Source organism: Halichoeres trimaculatus, unplaced genomic scaffold, assembly GCF_033239565.1.
Source record: "Halichoeres trimaculatus isolate MK-OKI-2021-1 unplaced genomic scaffold, fHalTri1.1 fHalTri1_scaffold_22, whole genome shotgun sequence".
NCBI lineage: Eukaryota > Metazoa > Chordata > Actinopteri > Labriformes > Labridae > Halichoeres > Halichoeres trimaculatus.
Genome location: NW_027437200.1, coordinates 8,438,237 through 8,461,335, shown reverse-complemented (window position 1 = coordinate 8,461,335; position 23,099 = coordinate 8,438,237). Strand labels below are relative to the sequence as shown.

General features: G+C 42.4%; 1 protein-coding gene across 1 annotated transcript in view; it reads right to left on the bottom strand.

The window, feature by feature from the left end:
* adam19a (ADAM metallopeptidase domain 19a) overlaps positions 1-23,099 on the bottom strand; it is a 246,573-nt gene that overhangs the window by 125,751 nt on the left and 97,723 nt on the right. The window contains exon 3 of the mRNA XM_074662083.1: positions 6,634-6,710. Coding sequence (XP_074518184.1) covers positions 6,634-6,710 — 77 coding nt within the window. The remainder of the gene's footprint in view (positions 1-6,633; positions 6,711-23,099) is intronic.

The following is a 23,099-nucleotide window of genomic DNA, read 5'->3' as shown; positions in this document are numbered from 1 at the left end:
GACTACAGGTCAGAGGTTTTCATGATGGAGGTTTAAACTTGTTGATTCGATAATTGATGCAGGAAATTGTCAGTCTCATGTTTGGCAGTCCAGCTCTGGGCTACGCTCTGATCATATAGCTGCTGGGTGTTAACGGACAAACCAAAGTGCAGCAGAAAGGAGACGGACTGGACACAGACCTAGCAGAAGTCTGACATGACTGCTATGAATGCAGAGCTCCACCAGACTGAGACGGGTGCCAACATTGCTACCAACGTGTCAACAGGCAGAGGGGAAATGTGATTTGATAAATGCATTCAGGTTGTTTCTGGCATTGATTTAGCCGTTGGGAATAAGATCTTGTTGTACAATTTTGACCAATCAGAATCGAGTAATCAGCACAGCTGTGTCAACAAATGGTTTGATCTCAAAAGATAAACTCCAGAGTGATAACGTGTAATCATTTCACCAGATGTTTGTCTGTTATATTGCAGTCAGGCGCGTCTCCTCCTCATCCTGCCTCATGCGTAAAGAGTAATGAAGTTTCGCTCTGGCTATGCTCCACTGGGAGAAGTCCAGTATATAAAACAAACTCCAGTTAGATTCCCAGTTACTCCCCCGTCAGCACAGAGACTCTTTCCAGTGTGTGTCCCTCAGTCTCTGACCTACATTCTCTGCTTCAGACTGAACTTAAATAAACACACACTCTGCCAGCTCTGTGACCTGTGATACACACTGAGACTCCCCGCTCAGACTCAGTGTACCAGTACCAGAAAACTTTGTTTGTGTGTTTCATGTCTGCCTTCATCGTCAAAGAGAATCTGTCTGTTTCACTTCCTCCTCTGACTCAGAGTCGTAAATCTGTTTCCAAGCAACAGAAATCCAAAGCATCCCATATGTAAATACCGCTCTTTCCTCCCTCAACGTGACACGATGATCGTCACTTATCCCTTATAATGTGACACCCACCGTTAAGTGCTTCCTGTGTTCCTTCACAATGAAACCAACAAACAACGGGACAGATCTGCAGTGAAATCAACCTGGGATGCAGCTTTGTTGTTCTCTCCACCAGAATCCAGTGACAAAAACAGAAATTTCACTTCACAGAGCAGCTTCTTTCAGTTTTTTTTTTTTTTTACCATATTGTGAGTCACACAACTGTGTTGATTTAAACTACTATTGTAAACACAAAGTCTTGCAACAAACACAGAGAAACACCACGATCTCTGTACTCTGTAAGGTAGAACTTCTTCTGTTGTCAGTGAAGTCTGGTTGTTTTGAAAAGAGGGTTTTAAAAGCTCCTTCTGCTTTCAAGAGCATCGCTTTGTTGAAGAAAACCATTTGAAAAACCCTGAACCTGTCAGTGTATAAAAAACTAAACTTGATGTGTATGAGTTTTGATAGTTGCTCCCTAAGGTGACTCAAGCTGAATCATGTCAGAACTGTAGCGATTGTAGGGCTGGGCATTACCAAAAACCTCACAACTACCTTTAGTTTTGATTCTTGAGCTCACAGATCAATATCAGCATTAACATATGTAAAAAGAAGATAAATATGCTTTGATCATTACAGTCATATGGGCTGAGATTTGTGCAAATAGAAACTGAATTTAAATCATCATACGAAATTTGAAAAGCATCATCTGAAAATGAATTTAATGCCTTGAAAATGAATCTAACCTACATAAAAAAATTCAGCACTCCATATTCCTTGTATGCAAAAGAACAAAATTGAGTTTCGGTTAGGTGTCTCACAACCATTACATTAAATTGTTGCTAGGCACCGCCCTGTTGGTTATGGTTGCCTGTTGCAGCAGCTCTCTCTTCCTTGTTTGTTTCTTGTAATTTTTTCATCTCTTTTTTTATTGTATGTAGAGTAGATCATCACTTTGTATGGCTCATTTGTTGGTCATGGACACCAAACTGGTTTTGTCTATTTTTACTATTTTTGCTCCTGTTTTGGTCTGGAGATCCTACGTGTAACCATTGCCGCATTGTTTACATGTGCAATCAGCCATTGGCAGCCTATAGCATGTCAATGCTAACTGGTGCAAGGCCTGATGTTTCCACACAAAATAAGGAGAAGGAGGTGAGGACGACGTGCTGGTTCTCAGGTGGGAGCTTAGAAGACATGGACCTGTCCTTCCATCCATCGTTATTGGGAACATAAGATCTATCTCCAGATGGACAAGCTAGCCATGCTAACCCAGCAACAGAGGAAATACCAGAGGGCAGAGTAGCATCATGCTATTCACATACATGGCTAAAAGAGCTAACACCAGACACCAACGCCACATTGGTAGAACTTCACCTGCTGTGAGCAGACAGGATCCAGGAGACAGAGACTGAACAGACTGCTGAAGAAGCTCAGTCCTGGACCCTGTGGAGGTGGAGACTGGCTGAACTGGACAATGATGGACAATCTGTCAGCAACTATTTTCTTATGGACCTTTTGCACTTTCTATACGCTTTCTTACTTTTGTTTTCTTGATTGCTGCAGTGACTCCTGAATTTCCTCTCAGGGACAAATAAATTATTTTCTATTCTATTCTATTCTATTCTATTCTATTCTATCATCTACATCAGTGAGGTAGAGTAATCAAGTACAAATCCACAGAAATCCTCTTCGCATCAGTGAAAACTCCTTTAACAGGCTGTGTCTGTACTCTGCACCTGAGCACAGCGAGCTAAGATAACTCCATTTCCATGATGAAGATCAGGGACTAAATAATCAGGTTTGCTTGAAACTTAAGTCTTCACGGACCCAGAGGATTTCTGTGCATCTGTCAATTCACTCTAAACTGCTGCTGAATTGTAAAACTAGTCTGAATTATTCAAATTGAAATTGAATTTTATATTTTGAATTTTAGACATATGGACAGTTAAATGTACAAGTAAGTGAAAACAACATTCCAAAACAAATAAATTAAGTTTTAAAGTGTTAAATTCAATTTAAGAACATGCTATTGAAATTCAATATAACAATTCAAATTCAGTTTAAAATGGCACAACTTTCAGCCCATTTAATTGTCGCTCTATAAACTGTCATTTTTGAATTTTAAGTGAGAGCCAAATACTGTGCCAAAATATTTGTATAATTCTTAAATTGTTTTCAAGTGTTTTATAATATATATAATATATATAAAAATGACGTGCTTTTATTGAACTTTCTCCTTGATCTGCTGGTGTTTGGTCTCTTTGTAAATTATATGAACTGTCTTGAGTCTAATGTTTAGACCTGCTCCAAAATAAGAGTACAGCTTGTCAATAAGGTGAACCTGGGCTTTAATACCTCTAGGGCAGCGCTGTCTCACCCCCTGAGGAGAACTAACACTCTAACATGTTTACCGCTTCAGAGATCAAACCAGTGCTTTTTTTGTATTACTCTTGCTACTGTATACATTTATTCATTCTCTTAATCCCTCTCTATCGATCTGTTGTGACATGTTTGGCGTCGATTGTTTTGACTAATAGTGTAAGTCAGTTTTCCAGTTATTGTTTGTTCACCTGGTGTAGACTATTGACTAAACTGCCCCTCTGAGATCACATCCATAAAATGCATGAATAAAAGAAATACCTTTCAAAATTTAGACACAAGGAATGAATTTAAATGTTGAATTATTTTCTTGGATGAGCAGAAGATAAAGCAGTAAAGCACAGTCTGCTGCAAAGTGCAGGGTTACACAGAAGTCTGTCGCTCTGAAGGTCACTCTCCAGCTCTGTTTGCTCTGTCTTCATAAAGCTTTTCTGCCCATTGTACCCCAGCCTGTCTACCTTATAGACAAAGATTGGTATCATCTGTTCATACATGGAGCTTGTCTGCAGTTTTCTCACATGCCAGTTATAAAGTTGCAGCTGAGGGCTGTAATATCTTGACACAGCCTCACAGATCTAACACTCCACATGACTTATATCGACTTCTTCTGTTCTAGTTAAACCTATTTCAAAATGTGCCCAAACATCAGCTTCTAATGTTGTTAGCACAGAGTTTCATCACTCCCCTGTTGACTTAACAACAGGTGTTTAGTAAATAGCGGTCTGTACAACACAAATCCTACAACAACCCCCCTCACAGAAACCCTGCAGGACTGTAAAAGAATCAATACCAGGATCGTCTGAATCGATCTGACTTGTGGAAAAACAAATTGGAATGCATTGATGCTTTTTGGTCTCCAGTATATGTTGATGACAGTAACTAATCCAGGTTTCCATGTAGGAAAGTGTTAGGATTTCCCTGACAGTGACCCTGCAGCGTGTTTCAGAGAATACTTTCAGGAATATTTTTTTATCCAACTCTGACTTCAGCTCATTAAAATTTATACAGAGGTCGTCCACCAGGATTACCAGTTCCCCTCTGTCTCAACATTTGCAACCAGCCCAGTATTCTGACCAGGGTTCCTGTACGACCTCCCCTGGTCCTGGGTTTACAGAGTCTAATGAGGATCAGGCTGTCAGGTCGGAGATCCCCGCTCCCTTGTTCTGATCCCTGAGAGGTGTTCACACATGTTCTCTCCTCCTCCAGCATGTTAAGTGCTCCGCTCTCTGAGTCTCAGCACGTCTCTGGTTAGCGCGCACTCCAGACGGAGCTGCCCTCCATGTTATCAGAGGAACGGGGTAACCTCTGCTGGCCTTGAACCTTGTTACACAGCTCCCCCCAACCCACACCCACCGTGAAACGCTCTGCTCATGCTGATTGAGCTGGTCCCAGAACAATGAAGCTGATGAAGCTGTGGATCAAGAGTGGGTCAAGTGTGGAGCTCTTTGAATACAAATGAAATTTTTACTGTTGCTGAATGAACAAACATCTTTTCTTTGTGACTTACAACGACTTACATTAAAGTTCAAAAAACACATTAGGGATGGAACAGTTTATGAAAAACATCTGAACCGTTAGTTTTCTCTCACTGGGTCCGGGGGGGGCAAGTCCAGGTGAAGGAGTCCAGCAGGACACTTGGGAAGGCGTGTGTTGTTTACATCATGAGCGGAGCAGACAGAGTTAGGCCCTGTTTACACGGAGACTCCCGCAAAGATTCTTCCTTGGCATTTCCAAAAGCCACCAAAAGTCACAACCATGTAGTGGCCATGCCAGGCCAGTAGTTGGCTATGTGGATTGTACTGAAGTGGTGCCGTAATCCGGAAATCCGCCATCATTGTGGTTGTTCTTTCTTTTTCTGCTGTTTTGTTGTGTGAGACGGTCGGCAATCCAACCATGACGCGCACTACCGCCACCTACTGGACCGGAATGGCTAAACTGGAAATGTGGCTGCGCGCTCAGCCTTCACTGCGAGTGCGCATGCGGTGACGTCAGCATTTCACCCTGAAACGCTCTGCTCTGTGTTTACACGAGGCTGGATGGTGGAGCAGATTCAAATCTTTCCACTCTGGGTAGCGTTTTTTAAAAGTTTGCGTTTTCACCGAAAATGCAACGTGGTCTCATCTAAACGGAAGGCCAAAACGCAACGAAATGTTTGCGGAATTGACCGTTTCCAGTGTCATGTAAACGGGGCCTTAGAGGGTGTACCTGTGGCATTGAGTCGTTCTGCTGTCTGGGAGCACTTTAGATTGAGTGTGAGCTCTGGTGATGGCGGTGAGAAGGTGGAGGATAAAACCATGACTGAGTGTTGCCAACTTAGAGACTTTGTTGCAAAATTTAATGACTTTTCAGACCTCTCTGGCGAGTTTTCCCAAAGACAACAACTCTTGAGACTTTTCCAAAGTTTGGAGAATCAGAGGTTAAAGTGTGTTTTGATCTCAATGGTCAGGGTGTGTGAGTCCCTCCCCTATTCAAAACACAGACAGACAGTCCTCCTCTATCACTGTTCCAGAGCAGAAAACTGCATTTAAATCAATCACCAAGTGCTTGTCTCGATATGGTTACTGGTCCCCAGCCCAGACAAAGGAGGAGGGTTGATATTTAGACATTAAAAAACAAGAATGGACAGAAGAAAGTTAATTTGTAGTTCTTAACATTTTTATGATGTTGTGTTTTACCTGTTTTCTGTCTCTCCCAGGTTATTTTTTTCTCCTACAGAGTACATGACAATTACATGCAACTTGATTAATAAGCAAATTAGACAGAAGCGTCATTTAGTGACTTTCCTTACTGAAGAGTTGGCATGTTGAAACTAGCCATTTCTCATTCAGCTTTAATGATGTTTTAAATGGTAACAGCCTCATTCTCTCAGGTTTTTCATGACTATACATGACATAACTGATTAAAAATAATCTGTTAATACTGGATTATTAGAGTATATGGTAATCTGGGGTGTTAAAAACAACAATGTCAACCAAACAGAACCAAAACAGTGACCACAAAACAGTGATCAGGACCAAACTGTGGTTTTTGTGACCGTGTTCTCCTGAAGCGCTTTCACCAATAAGACCTGAAACCTTGTAGCCGTCGGGTTATTGAGCTACCAAGAACTATTAGCAACAGCACATCCACGTCCCGAGGCCATCCATTCAGCCTTTAATAAGCTTTCAATGAGTGGAAACGTTCTGTAACCTTCAGCCCAAGCTGAGAGGAGGAGAAGCTGGCCTTATCTCTCCTCCTGATACCACCTCACCCACCTTCTCCTTAATCATTTCTCTTTCTGAAGGAGGGACAGAGGAGGTGATTAGAGGTGTGAAGGAGGTAAAAAGAGGGAACACTCACTGATTACGTTCCACTTGTAGCACCAAGTAGAGGTCGTGGGATGAGAGCGCGATTTCCCCGCTGACTGGGTGCTCCTCCTGTCCAGGTAAAAAGAGAGGCAGAGAAATGGGGTCAGAGCGGCGGTGGATAAATTATCAGAAACACTTTGAGTGCATTTAAAGCAGCACTTTGAGCATTCAGCCTGCAGGTAACACAGTTTACAAGACAGCCTGAGGACGTCCAGACTCTGTGGATGCTTTCCTTTTAGCGTTTGGCGGAAAAGAGGTTTTAATCTGCACAAATAAAGACCTTAAAGCGGAGTTCATTCCACACTGTGAGGCCAAGAAAGCTCACAGTGTTTCAAAACAACATAGTCACATTTGCATCTAGAGTTCAATCAGTGCAACCGCAAAAGTTTGCAGGAACAATTGTAAAAGTGCAAAGAAATGTTGTGGTGTGACTTTCCCAGAATGCAACTTGTGAACATCTATTTGTGTTTTTTAATTGAAACGTTGACTGAAACTTTTCAATCCAGTAAAGCTCAGATAAAGTCTAATTAAATCTGACAAAGTGCTCAAGGTTCTCTTTAATTGCTTTTATACACATCACTGGGCGGACGTTTATGAATCTATGCTCTGAGTATTTGAATTTACCTGAGTGCTGCTATTTTAGATACCAGGTTGGCAAAGCATGCTGGGAACAACATCCTCTTCCACAACGTCACATATTAAAGCTTTTTCACAGACCTTTGATTTATTTTAAAGCAATATATCAGAAAAGTGTGAAACACTAACAGTCACAGTTTCTGAGGAACTCTGGCATTTGTCTCCTTAAAGATATTATAAAGAGTAAAAAAAACAAAAACAAAACAAAACAGTAATTTTCATGCACATGGCTTTTCTTTTTCACTTCAACATTCATGAAATCATTAAAAAGCAACTGTTTTTTAATTTCCAAAATGAGTTTCTCTGTTATTTTTATTCTTTGTTTCAGGGTTCAGCTGGAACAGCCTTAAAGTGATACTCCAGGATGGAACAAGTTGGGTCCTATCACCAGGTTTAGGGCAGAAATTACCCCTACAGCAGTGTTTTTGTGCAGCAGAAGCCCAGAGTGTTCGCACCAAACACCCCCTCCCTGCTCCTCTGCCGGTTTCCTCTGCACTCAGACGGGGACATATTTTACTTGACCATAAACACAAATAAACGGACTCCCACCAAAAAAATCTGATATCGGTCTGCATTCACGCTTTATTTAGAGAATTTTCAGCGCGTTACTTTCACACAAAAACACAGCTAAATAAGGCTCTAGTTCTCATCGTGTCGTAAAACAGCGCTACCTCCGCTGCAGAGCCACAGCTGGCTACGAGGCATTCGCCGCTTAGTGTATCAGGCCACGTGTGGCATGCCAGATATAAACAAACGCAGGTAGCCTGCTGAGACGAAGAGACACGATGAGAACTACAGCCTTATTTAGCGATGTTTTTGAGTGAAAGTAACGCGCTGAAAAATCTCTAAATAAAGCGTGAATGCAGACCAATATCAGAGTTTTTCGGTGGGAGTCCATTTATTTGTGTTTTTGGTCAAGTAAAATATGTCCCCGTCTGAGTGCAGAGGAAACCAGCAGAGGAGCAGGGAGGGGGTGTTTGGTGCGAGCGCTCTGGGCTTCTGCTGCACAAAAACACTGCTGTAGGGGTAATTTCTGCCCTAAACCTTGTGATAGGACCCAACTTGTTCCATCCTGGAGTATCACTTTGAGTGAAACTGGAGAATTTAATCTGATGAAGAGAAAGAGAAAGATCAGAAAGCATTAACATGCTCTGTAAAGTTTCCTTCAGCTGGATCAACGAGTGAGGAGTCAAACAGACATCCTCATCTCTCTACAACCTGCTTCATGTGTGACCACACACTGACAGCCTGTCACACTGACTGAGAAATGATGAAATGCTTTGAATTCTGCAGTTTTTGCTGATCCAGCACCAACAGTTCTGCAAAATCCAGCTCATCTGAGGACATTTGTGAAATACAACAAGAAAAAACAAGTCAAAGAGGTCAAAGACATGCAGATCGGATGAGACAAAGAAAAGGAACTGTTTTATGTGAATACCATACTTCCAGACATCATCTGTGCTGTGTTTGTTTAAATGAAGACCGCTGGAGTCTGAGCCGTCGTAAACTGTTTTAAAGCTCCGTGAAATCGTCTCACTGTTCTGTAAACTCTTCACGGAGCAGCTGTGTGTCTGTCAGAGTCGTGAGGTGTCACCACATGCCTGCTGCTCCCTCAGCAGCAGCACAGAGACTGTTTCTTTAACCATGCGGTGTTACAACATGCCAGGGGCTGTGTCTTTGGTGACACTGCAGAAACGGAGTCCTGTGTGTGTTCTGTCACCAGCCACAAACACACACACACACACATCTGGAGCTCCTGTGTTGTCCTGCTTCTACACGTCAGGGTTTAAAGTTTGACATCCTAGTAGCATAATTTTTGGGCTGTGCTGATGCAGCTTTGTGACTTTGCAGCTCATACAACCACTGTTCTATGAAACTAACAGACCTCTTTTAGGCCACTGCATGATTTAAGGTTATAACAACAGCACAGGTTAGAAAACTTATATATGTATCAGTAATGGTGACATTTATCCCGTTGCATCATCTGTTGCACCTTTCTGATCATCTTTGCGCTTGTATCTTGTTTATCGACTCCCGTCCTACTTTGCAATGCAGCTGATGCACAACCATTTCCCACGGGATGAATTAAATGCCATCCCATCTTATCTCGACTGTCTCCTCTCTCTATTAATATCTGAAATATCGTGTACGACATCACAATGTAAGCATCAACAGGGTTTAACTGAGCATGTGCAGATCTAATCAAAAACAACTCATCAGGAATCCACAACCATCGCGCATCAAACAAACATGGAGTGACACCTGCTCATCTGACACACTTCTCCAGCATCTACATCTGTTTAGTTGTGAAATATCAACACCCACAGCTCCAAGTCCCACTCGGTCACAGCGGGGTCACAGTGAGTGGAGAGTGGGAGGTGTGAAAACCGAGACAAGGTGTGAGCAGCCAGCCGTGGTGACAGGCTGGAGTGAGAGTGGGAGGGTGGTGAGGGTATGTATGAACGGCTTCAGGCGGCATTAATTGGACGACGAAAGGTCGTGACAGCTTCAAGTGCCCTTCAACGAGATGCATATCTGATTAGATCTAGTCTTTTTTCCACTGTAGGAGCCAGGAACTTTTGGAGCGTTACAATACAAGGTTTGATTTGGCTCCAAACTTAGTTCTGTTTAACTCCACATGGTTCCTCCTAGAGGAGCTGCACAGGGACTCTAAGGGTGAGACTTGCACAGTTAAACACTTCTGATTGGCCAGGTACTTGCAGCTTATGAAAACAGACAAACTTACAAACCTTCAAAAGATTTTTTTCCTCTCTGATAATAATAATAATAATAAAAACGGTCTGGACAAACCTTTTGTCCATTTCTGACTGATCTTCTGAAGAAAGTGGGTAATAACCATAGACTGTATAAAACATGGACGTAGTCTCGCGGACGTCACCCGTCTGTTTCTGAAACAGAAAATGAAGCACATTGGCTATAGCGGCCATATTGGTAAGGGCTTCGCCTACAGCCATAGGGCGCCAACCGTCACGTGACCCTCAGCTGTGCCTCTTATTGGGGGAGCTCACTACCTTAATATCCTCTGAACGGCTGCGCTAGAAAAAAAAATCTCCCCCCGTACAGTGGGTGCCGGTAGTAAAATTAGCGACTCAGACAGGAGATGTTTTTTGAACCAGGCTGTAAATAGGTTAATTTCTACTTTGAAAATGGCTTTTTTTGGCTTGGTGTGTTTGTGACTTCCGCTTCCAGAGCCAGCCTCAAGCGGACACTCCGGAAACAGCAGATTTTAGCACTTCCGCATTGTCTCATATTCTCAGACTGGAGGTTGCCGCTTGGTATAAACATGGACATAGCCTCCGTGATGTCACCCGTCTGTTCCTGAAACTGTGAAATGAAGCCAATCCATGGACGCAGGCACATTTGGTATGGAGCTGGATGTGAGTTTTTCTTCCAACAGCGACAAGGTGCCTATCAGTCATGTGACCTGAGCTGATCTGATTGGACAATGAAATGATCCTAATAACTTCTAAGCCGCAGCGTTAGAAAACAATTCACTCAACGTACAGTGTATGCCAATAACCAAATCAGCGTTTTAGACCCAAACTGTTTTTTTGAACCATGCTGTAAACGTGCTTTTTAATAGAGCCCGACCAATGCGGGATTTTTGGGGCCAATGCCGATACCGATACTAGGGGCAAAAAAAAGCCGATATCCAATATATCGGCCAAAAACCGATATGTCGGCAGATATATGTAATAAATTCATTGATATACAGGATATATACTGTATATGAACACAAATCATTATAATACCCATATGATTCAAGACAGAGACAGAAGACTGTTAAATTACAACAAGGACCTTAAGTTACAAAACTGTCAACATAAGAACTGTAGAGTAAACCAATGATAAATAAGAACAGGCTGTAAACACAATAATAAATAAATAAGTCAAACTTTAAACACAGTAAGTAGAAAAAAAAGTCAAACTGTAAATACAATGAGCAACTTATACAACGTTAAAACGCCGTTCTATAGTTTTACATTAGATAATGGTGGACGGAGGGGGCGGGCACTCGGGCAGTGTGCAGCCCAACACACAGACACACAGGAACAGGAGTGACAGAGTCTCTGCGGAGCAAAAATTTTTATAGTCGTGACAGGCATAATTGGCCAGATTAATCGGCCCGACCGATTAATTGGTCGGACCGATTAACTACTTTTTAATGCTGTAAAAATCAGTTTTTATGGCTGGGTGTGTATGTGATGTCTGGTCTGTCTGCAGCCAGCCTCAAGCAGATTCTCGGTGAACAGCAACTTTTAGCACTTCCGGCTTCATTTTTACTAACCAGATGTTGCCCCTTGGTAAAAACAGCTGTTGACGGCTAAGCTCCTGTTCCACTTTCCCACTGATCTCTCAACAATGAGGTTCAAGTTACCCTCAGGCACCCCTCACAATACCACTTCAAAAACAAACACTAACTAAAAAACCCAAAACTCTCTCTCTTCAAGGATTCACCAGGACCAAAAGTTTAGGTTCCTCTGAGTTGCACCTTCAGGTGTCTGAAACATTTCTAAAGTTGGACTTTTTGGAGGTTTCAGGTGCTGAATGTGTCTCTCAGTTTCTCATTTCCGCACAACCGTCACAGTCTATCACTTCACAGGTACAAAAGCATCCAACAGAACAAATACTGAGAAACTTTTCCAAAGCCTTCACTCCTCCTTTCTAAACACAGACATTCAACAAACTCTCTGTGAGTTCTGTGAAAATGGCCGACGAAGGACAGAAAAAAGGGCCTTCACATACCAGCATCCCTCTGGCTCCTCAGCAAGAATCAAAATCAATTACAATTTTATTCTCCTGCAGAGAGCTTTCAGTCTTTTTGCAGCCAGAGAGCAATTTGTAAGGTTATTTCATTTTTGGTATGACAAAAAGCAAAATGAGCACAAAAATCATCAGAGGACAAAACAGAGAAACCTGTTCGCATATTTGTTTTGGATTTATGGATTTCCCCTGAGAATAAGAGCAGCATTTCTGATTCTGATCATTTTTCATCTGCAAGTTTCATAACCTACCACAAGACCCAAGCATGAAGATGGACAGGGATAAATGAGCAGTACATCACTGGGTTAACAAGTGGACACCTCTTTATATTGCTATTGGATAAAATAAGGCCCACAACACCTCAGGGATGTTAGGAAGAAGACCTCTACCTACTCCCTCTTTACTCAGAAAACAAAGAAGAGATGCAAAAGGGGGATGAAATATCTACCAAACAGCAGAAGCTGAAAGTCTTCAACCTTCTGCAGAAATAATTCATGCAAAAATTCTACAAATGACCTCAAAATATGCAAAAACTTTCAACATTCAGGATCCATTTCCAGTTAACCGCCTCGGTCCATGTCTCTACAGATGCTTTAATGTGTAAAACTAACAGACTCCACGCTGACTGACACAGAAACATGATCAAACATCTCACACACACAGTTTAAATTCTCTGATACATGATGCTTTACTTTTATGTTCTCTTTAAGCTGTTGGGGGAGCAGCGTGGAGATTAAAGCTGCAGGACCTCGAGAAATGAGGAGCACTGCAAGCTCGAACGCCAGCAGCAGCTGAGGGAGATCGACAAACGCAGACGAGGGATGTGAGGATGTTTTTTTCTTTTTTGAAGCTGTTTGATCAGTTAATGTGCGGATCAACAACAAACTGAGGGAGCAGAGTCAGTGAACAGGTCTTTCTGAGATGCAGGTTTAAAGAGAGGGTTACAGTGAAACCCAAATGCTTCTGCACACGTCAGAGAGAGAGTGGTCAGTTCATATTTTAGGCATGTTAGAAAAGGTGCTGGTGGTAGAGTCTGATCAAGAGAGAATACATTTTGCAACAAACCAATGATGAACCTCAGAGAAAATCAGAAAGGCAAGAAAGGGGCTTTTTGCACGTTTGCTCACTAAATCTTCACCCTCAGGTGTGTGCATCCCTCATTTAGACATCATTAGACACAGTTAATGACATAAAGTACTAACGCCTTGAAGCCTCCAGCAATAACGCATAAATCAGTTACAGATGTTCAGAGAATAAAGAGGCCTGCCGAGGGTAGAGGATACAAAGTTCAAGGAGTCACTTCATGAAAACAGACACTAAAAGAGGAACAGGAGGCGGGGCGAAAGGAGGAAACAGGAAGAGACACTCTGAGATGAAAATCAACAGGAAAAGAGGAACGAGGGAGCACGAGACAGGAAGTGGACAGAGGAAGGATCGAGTTTGTGATGTCTATCTCCTCGCAGCAGCTTCAGACGCAGCTCCAGGCCCAGTCTGTGCTTCAGTGAAGCAGAGCAAACACACAGAGCCGCAGAGGGATTATCAGAGCCTAAATAATCTACATGTTGAAAACGATGCTCCTCATCACAGCAGGGGGTCTTTGGTAACAGGAAAAGATAAAACTATGGCGGGTTACCCAGATTATCTGATGTTAAAATGTAGGCCTGTCACGATAATCAATAAATCCATTCACCGAAGGATAAATAAAAACGCTTGGTAAGTTTGCCAGCCTCGATAAACTGACACGTGCATGCATGTTTATTTTCCTCCTCTCTTTGACCAAAGAGGCTGAATGAGAAGATGGCTCACTACGTCTATCTTTCCTAACATCGGGGTGCATAGGTTCTATAGCGGATTTAGCGGATTTATAGCAGAGTGAGCATCTGTCAAAAATGTGATCTTTGGCATCTTTTGCGACGGGGCTGCTGGCGCGTACACACGGAGAGAGCTGAAGCGAGCGTCCTGAGGGGTAAGGAGGAATCACACGCTAATATGAGTGATGGCACCAAAGATACGGTTCTTAAGCCGCCTGCCACAGTCCCAGTGTGGGAATATTTTGTTTTTTATCAGAATGAACAAAGTTTGAGCTCATGAACACCAACGAGCTGATATGTCGCATTTGTCTGAAAATAGTGGCGACGAAGAAGAAGAGGGAGGTGCAGCGGAGCCTTGTTCTTTGACAATCCGCTCTTACTGAGGCTTTTGGTCTGCAAAGTAAATAGAAATAAAAGCACCAAATGGTGGGCGCTCAAAGAAAGCTGCATTGCCAAAGAAATGCAGCCCTTCGATACGGTTAAAAGCCAGAAATGTTCAAAATGTTTGACAGACAGTACGGATTGACTGGGAAAAAGTACATGTTACAAACAATTCAGGAACTGTATAAACTCCCTTTTATTTAGGCTTTTTTTGTTGTTGTTGTTGTTTTTTTGAGTTTTGTTTTTTCTTTAGAGACAGGGTCTATGTTTTATTGTTTTTGATTAGTATTAATTATTTTATATTTTCATTGACATGTATTTTTTTTTCTAAAAGAGAGTCCATTTTATTTTCATGGTATTTTTTTTCTCTTTCTTGTTTGTTAAATTTATTATATTTTTTTGTTTATTTGATTTAAAAGATCCTGACCTTTTAACTACAGTTAAATACTCTTAAGAAATTAAAGTTTCTTGCTTTGGATATGGTGTACTCACTTTATTATCCCATTTATGATAATGACATCAATGAAAAAATGGAGAAAAAAAACAAAATAATATTGACAATAATATTGTTTATCGGCAATAATATTTTGGAAATAATCGTCTAGCAAAATTTGTTAATGTGACAGGCCTATTAAAATGTCACATTTAACAATATTTTTGAAGTCTGGAAAAAAATATCTTCATGATTCCTTCTTTTTCCTTTGGTATCTGCAAATGTTTGCTTTCACATCCGCTGTCACCTGACAGGACATCAAGAAAACAGGTTGTTGAACGAGGCTGTCCAGTTCTCCTCCTCTCTCCTATTTTGACTCTTTTCATCAAAGTGAAACTGGGCCATGAAATCACTGAAGGAGCCACAGTCAGCTCCGAGACAATTTCACCCCATCAAGTGAGGCAGAGAGGAGCTGGGCGGAGGAGAGGTGTGAGAGGACGGGGCTTAAGAGGTGGAGACAATCAGGTCTGAGAGCACCAGGGACCTGCAGAGCGAGGGCAGAGGAGGACAGGGAGAGGCTGAGGACGGAGGAGGAGGAGGAGAAGGTGTGAGAGTCGAGGTCGAGCTGCAGGGGATGAAAAAGTGCCCTGAATAACCATTTTCTGCAGCGCTGTGACATGAAGAGGCTCTGTAATTAATCTATGTCAAATAAGGCGTCAAAGCAGCTAAAATTAAACGAGTCTGGATCTGAAGAGGAGAGGAGAGGAGAGAAGAGAGGAGAGGAGAGAAGAGAAGAGGAGAGGAGGTGGAGGCAGGGGGTGGAAGATACAAGGTGCTTATTACTCCTCCCTTTAATCCCCTGCTGATCCAAAGTGGGGAGTCGACATCTCTGAGTGATCTGTCAGGTCAAGAAGAAAGTTTCAGTGAGCTCGATTTCAGAGTTCGGAGTCTGAGAGAACGGGTCAGAGCATTGGGTTCATGATGTATTTCAGATCGTCTTCAAACAGCTGCAGGTTTTTAAGAGTAACACTGAAAGTTGAGTGTCTTAGTGTGGTTAACATCGAACAGTTCAGTGCTAAGAGTCACTGTGAGAGAAGTAAAACCAGCGTTTGCAGCAGACTCCACTGATGAAAAGTTTGAGACTTACTGCTCCAACCTAAGGTCTGCTGTTAAACAGTTAATTTTTTTTCAAATATTCTGTCCAAATAAAGACACAACTCAAGTTAATCTAATCTATTTTGAGTGTGGACACCTGATTTGTTAGCTCTCCTAAAGATTTGGAACAGAGTATTTCTCTGCTCCGGACCAGATTGATTTACGGGACGTCCAAGTCTCTGTGACAACACCATGCCGGCTGATGAAGTTTAGCAGTAGAGATTTGTGTTTTTCTCTGCTGAAAACAATTTCTGTGATTAATTTTGTAGCAATGGTGGACAGACGAGCCTAAATGTCAGACAGAAAAAGGACAGAAGAGCAGAGGAAAGCTAAACAAGAGAGTGGTACTACCCGAGCTAAAGGCTAACACAGGAGCTAAACTGTTTGTGCTAATGTTCCATTCCAACCCACAGTCAGCAGTTATTCTGCAGTGGTCTGTTCAAACTTGAGAGTCTATCAATAAAATGAAGAGTGAGGTTAAGCTAGCTAGCTCTGCTTGGTAGAGGAGGGCTGACAGACATAACAAGATTCACTAATGTAACACATCACAGATACATCCCACTGTATCATGCTATATATATGGACGGCTACTAAACTACTGTACAAACAGAGAGTTTACTTGTTGTCATGCAAGCCTACAGATACGCTGAAGCACTAGGCTGCTAGTAGTGCTATTTGTAGCTATAGTACAGCACAAACTTACAAAGTTGCTTGTCATATTCCAAAACATAGTGCTTCATAACTGTACTGATAAATACCTTACCTCGTAGCGTTGTATCTCGTCAAAATTTGTCTTGAACAAAGAAAATTAGTTCCAAAACAAACACACCCATGGTTAAAAAAACACATCTTTTCCACAGTGTGCGTGCGGGCCAGAAGGTGGCGAGGCAGTCAAATTAAAACAGATGCTCCTCTTAGCATCTCTAAATAAAAAAGTTAACAACAAATAATTGCCCGTGCAAAGGACAGATGCAAACAGGGCAGTAAATGTATAAATAACCACAAATGAACTGTGTTCAATTGATTCTTGGTGTTATTTTTTTTTTCAGTTTTAAAATAACAGCCCTCCTCCATAGTCTAGGCTAGGGTCGGCAAAAGTCCCCCAAAAGACAAGCGTAAGCAAGATTTATTTGCATGCGGTTGCCCGTTCTGGCTGTAGCTGGGAGGGACTGCTGTGAGCCAGGAGGGCTTTGTTTGTGTCTTGAGAAGCAGTGGGTGCTGCTTAAATATTGCAACACAGTTGCTAAGCTGGCAACAATGTGCATGCTACGACCACGTGTGACGTTACAGCCATTCGCCAGTGGTGTAACCTTTAGGGTACCAAAAAACAAGGCACATTTAAGGTGCTATGGGGAGCGTTTCAGTTGGTGCCACAAAACAAGCTAAGTTTGGTAACCACCTCTATTAATGTCTCTAGGTTAAGGTGCTTTTTAAAAATCTTCTCCATTATGTATCTTTTTTTTCATTTCCTGTTTTATTTTGATACTAACATCTGTCTCTTTTTTCAGGTCTAGTGACTTCCTGCCCTTCAGTTTTCTGAATTCCCTGATAACCCTGATGTGCCTCACCTGTGTCTTGTTATCCCCACTCCTCACCTAAATCTAAGCCCAGTCATCCCTCCCATCTGTGCCAGTTCATCCAGCCTTTTTTTTTCTTGTGTAGACTTTCTGTGTTTTTTGATCCTTGCTAGTGTTTTTCAATCTTAGCCTAACATTATTAAAATACACTTGGCTGAGACATTTCTTAAAACAGGAACGTTTTTTTGGTAGAAAAAGTTAGGAACAAACGGTTAGTATCCCATTTCATATTCATTTCACTCTTTACAGGGAATTCAGGCCTCACATTTTTCTTTTAATATCTTGAACTAAGACATTTTTCTGGGAGAGGCTGAGACATTTACACTTGATTATGTTTCAGTTTTTGCACATATATTGATGAGATTATGACATTCTAAATGTTTCAGTTTTTGAGTAAAGGGTGTTTCTTGTGTGGGACATGAAAGTAACTTAGCATTAACAACCATATAGCTTTAATTTCAGCCTCACTGAGACATTTTAAAGCCAAAAGTGAAAACAGTCTGACGGTTCTATGCACTTCATCTTTTGCCTTTTGAGCCACGTCCCAGAAGAGTTACCATCGACTGCTGTAGAGTGGATTCTGTAACCTACCTGGCTGTGCAAATAATACGGCTGAAACGCTACAAACCAACACATCAGGAAACTCTAAGATGATGTTGATGCAGGTCACAGGAGTCTTTAGTTCGACCTCAGCCATGACTCCACCTGTCATTCTCTTCTCTCTACTCCCAACACTTCCTGTCTCTTTTCAGCTGTCCCATCAATACGGCAGACAAACTCTACAAAAAGCCTGGGTCAACTTTGTTTTTGAGACCATACATTTAGACAAACACGGTCACACAGCCCCACGCCTTGTCCAGCAATCAGCCATCAGATTTTATATTCTGCTCAGAGCCTTGGCTCCGTCTGCTCTGATTCCAGCTTGTTTGTGAGCATTGTCAGGATCTCTTGGCTCTGATGACGCCTCACGCTGAGGCAGACACGGTATCCAGGCTAATCACATGCATCGCAGCAGCCAGATCTGCTCCACCAATTCACAGCACAGGAATTTCCCACGCAGAAAACACACACACAAAAAGACAGCATCATTGGGCTTAATCGCCTCCAAAACTGTCCAAGACGGATTCAGAGATGCATGTCATTGTGCTCGCACAGCTGGAGATTTGTGCCGAACAAAAAGGGCCACACACTGAAACATTTTATTAAAGCAGGGCTGTATTTTTGGAAGCGTTCTGTTTGATAATGATGCCAAAAGCCAATGTGTCTCTTACTGCAACTTTATAATGATCCTTTCTTTATCCTCTGCTGTAAAAGTAAGCGACAGCCTCGGCTCTTTCTAGGCTCTGACACTTTTTATCATCGATGCAGAGGATAGAAAAAAAAGAGCCAAGAAGAGTTCAAGGACACGTCCCTGCAGGAGAATTTATCACAGATTAAATCCTCACAAAGCTGCGATGGAGTGAAGATTAGAATTCATTCCAGGAAGAGAGACTTCACAAAAACTTTTTCCTCTTTTCAAGAAGTCGATTTTGTGCCTGAGCTCAGACAGTGACTGTTCATAACAGCAGCTCAGTCCACATCACAGACCTGCAGCGGGACACGCCTGGCACTGAGATTGCTCCTGCATTTCAGAGGAGACTGATTCCTCCACAGCAGAGAGGAGAAAATCTACAATCAGAGGTATTTCTGAGAGGACCAGGTGAAAGTCGCCTCTGTGCAGAAAGTGGAGACATGGAGAGAGACACACTTCTTCACAACAACCTCAACAGCATGTCACAACCCAAACTGAAGTGAAGATTTATCCCTGCCAAAAGTCAGGGATGAAAATGTCTTCAGTGTTCAAAAACATCTGTCAAAAACACAAAGACAGAGTTTCAGTGTGTGCTGCTTGTTAACTCTTTCAAAAGTGAGCTCCTGCAGGGTGTAACAGGGGCTAAAAAAACACATTTCTGCACGTTATCTGTAAGTGTGCAGGTTTGTTGCAGTGTTGATGAAAATTATGTGAGCAGTGTATTCCTAAAAGAGGGGATATTCTGCTTTCATATATTGTAATTATAGATTTAAAGCAACAATTCTTGATGTTCATTCTAATCCCGTGCAGGTTTTCAAACCTCAAATTCCTGAATCTGAACGGATCAAAACGCTCCTTTCTAAAATAAAAGTACGAGAGCTTCTCAAGATCTTCACAAGACTTGATGAAAGGGTGAGGTCATCACACCAGGATCTCCTGACTGGTTCATGAAACACTGTGAGGTCTGCTCATGGCTCTGCACCTAACAGACCTCCAGAGGCCTGGTCGATCGGAAGTAAGGACAGGCCTTGAGGAAATAACGTTTCACTTGAAAATGCAAAAAAACTTACTAAAAAAAATCTGAGGGACTGAAGATGCTGTAGTAAGCATGCCGAGCCTGTAGTGGGCAACAGACAGAAGCATCTTTTGGCTGCCCTTTGCTGAGGTAGAGGTGGGCTGATCAACTGGTATATACTGAATTTTTTACTGCTGTTGTCTGGTTTGCACATGGCAAAAGTTGCTGCACAAAGGGCAACATCAATGTTTCCACTGAAGACTCCCTCTTGCTGTTTACAGGGCAATGGTTTTTGAAAAATCCCACTCTAGAGGCCATTTTCAAAAGATTTAGGTTGGTAAAAATGCAGTTAATGGGTAAACGAGTGGCTGAAATAAGCATTTCAGACTGGCCAAAAACACAAATGAGCAAAATATGAGGATGTTTTTGAGCAGTCATCATGTTACGATCAGAGCCCGACTGATTAATCTGTCTGGCCAATTAATCGGGCCGATTATGCCTGTCACCGATTAATCAACATTGGCCAAAATGTAGCCGATAATAAAAAAATTTGCTCCAAGGAGACTCTGTCACTCCTGCTCCTGTGTGTCTGTGTGTTGGGCTGCACACTGCCCGAGTGCCCACCCCCTACGTCCACCATTATGTCATGTCAGACTATAGAACGACGTTTTAACGTTGTGTTAGTTGCTCATTGTGAGTTTACAGTTTGACTTTTTTTTTCTACTTACTAATTTTAAAGTTTGACTTCTTTATTTATTGTTGTGTTTTCAGCTTGTTCTTATTTATCATTGGTTTACTCTACAGTTCTTATGTTGACAGTTTTATAATATAAGTTCCTTGTTTTAATTTAATAGTGTTCTGTCTCTGTCTTGAATCATATGGGTATTATAATGATTTGTGATTATATACAGTATATATCCTGTGTATATCAATGAATTTATTATATTTATCAGCTGATATATCGGATATCGGTCGATATAACGGATATCAGCTTTTTTTTTGCCCCCAGTATTGGTATCGGCATCGACCCCAAAAATCCCATATCGGTCAGGCTCTAGTTACGATACTACGGGGGCATCAGAGGGACAGTATTAAGCGTTCAAAAAACGGTAGAAATCTGTAGCATGAGGGGTAAGTAAATTGGCCCTGAACAAGGTCCTCTATACTCCTTCTTTGCTAGTTGGTTTGGAAGAGATATGCTGCCTTTAACTCTTTGTTTTTACCTATCTTATCATAACTTTCAGGATTTCAACACAGGTACAGCTCATTGTGTCTATCCATAATCAGTGTTGTTCATTTCTGTCTGTCAACTTTGCAGGTTCAACACACCTAAACCAGATTTTTCCCCAAAAAAGCTGTCTCTTCCCAACTAATCAGACTCATTCTAACATCACTCAAACAAAATTACACACGCAAGCAGTTGATAATCTTCAGCTTTAGAAATACTAAAAAAAACACTCAAAGGAGGAACTAATCTCATTGTCTAATGTCTGAACCCTTCCAAGGAGGAAGATGTTGAAATAATTGTCAGCTTTTGATCAAACACTAGGAAATGAGTCTTTTGACCAGTTTGGTGTTCTGCGTCTTCTTGCTGTGAGGTCGAGTTTCACTCAGCTACTTTCACCCTCCATCTTAAAAACAACTTTTCTTACAGTTAGGCGAGTTAGAGCAGAAATTTTTAAAAATCATTTCCATATAAATCAAATCCACAGGAGCCAAGGAGTCACGCTTCTTCTTGCCTCCTTCTTTGAATCCCCTGCTCGTGGTGTGACTCATCACGTGATATTTCACTGGGCGAGCGCTCAGCGTGAGGCCTCTTTTAAAGAAAATGAAAATCCCTTTTCATACAGTTAATAGCTCTGGAGAACAATGCCACCTCCAAAGAAGCAACTTACTTAACATATCTACACCCAATTAAAACTCAGGAAGCTGTCCAGGGACAAAATGAGTCACCTACAACCTGTGAGTAATAAGATAACCAGCTTCACACTGAGCTCACTCCCTCGCTGCGGGGAGGATTAAAGAACGAGGCACCATGCTGGGCGGAGCTGTCGGAGAACTGGAACTCCATGATACTTTGAAAATAAAAAATAAAAAAAAAAACACAGAAAAGAAATATTCAGCTCCAGTGGATCATCTTCAAGCCCCCACAGATTCCTTGGTGATCTTTTCTGTTTGTGTAAGATGATTTTTTAACCAGGCTTTGGCACAATTTGTGTTTGAGGAGTCTTAACACACTATCTGTTGGAAACTATAACGGCCAAAATACGCCAAATGAATCGCCACGAATCGCCTGTAACGTGCCGCATGAACACCTGAGCTGCTGGACTATTTTGACAAGCTGAGGGCCGAACACCCGTTGGCGCGTGCCTGCGCATGCGTAGAGAGCCCATTCATTTAAAGACCGAAAGCCCAAAAGAGCAGCTAAAAAACAATGAGCTGTGGTTTCAAAAGCATGTCAGGAGAGTGTGTGAAAGCTTTGAAGATCACAATCAATGCCTCTGCCTCTCCCTGGTAATCCACCTCCACTGGTCCTGCCTGGCTGTTCCCTGCGATCTCATCCTCGAGCCCCCGAACCTCCGACCCCCGAACTCCCGACCACCCGAACCCCCGATCCATGTTCCCGGAGGCCTCCCTGGGGGATAATGAAGGGGTGGAGGAAAGAGAGAAGCACAGAGAACTTCCATCTTTTCCCTGGCTCTGCCCCTGCCCTGCTCTTTCCTCCTCTCTATCAGGCTCAAAACTCCGCTGAGGAAAACACAGTCAGACTCAGTGATGACCCGTGCAGGCAAATCCAGCTGGGAACGAATGTTTACAGAACTTACTTTCAAAACCTGTCTCCTCAGACTTTCAACCAAGCCTGCTCCTTTTTTTCTGGTCTCTGTAGAGTACACATGTCGTACCGTATAACTCTGGATGATGACACACTGCACAGATTATTTTCTCCTCCATCCTCCGGCGGAGTTGGAGCTGGAGCAGGTGGCAGTCCCCCCCCCCCCCCCCCCCCCCCCCAATATCATCAAACCAATGACGTCGTGGGGGAATGTTATCACTGATTAGCGGCCACGGCAAGCCTTCACGCGAATTTGCGTCAAAAGTTCAATAGTTTGAACCTGAGTGAATTCGCGTCTACCACCCAAACGTGCAAACGCGTCGTGCCATATGCCCCAAACGTGCCGTGCCAAATGCCCCAAACACGCCGCCCGCGGCTAACACGACTTTGCATTGACTTTGTATGTAATCTAGCCGCAAATTAGCGTTTGGTGTGGCCGTACCATTACACTAGATCCACTCTGTTGCTGTCTGGCTGCACCTGGGTGGAGTTGTGACGCTTCAATTTAAAACAAAGTAAGCAGATAAAGCAGGACAGGAAG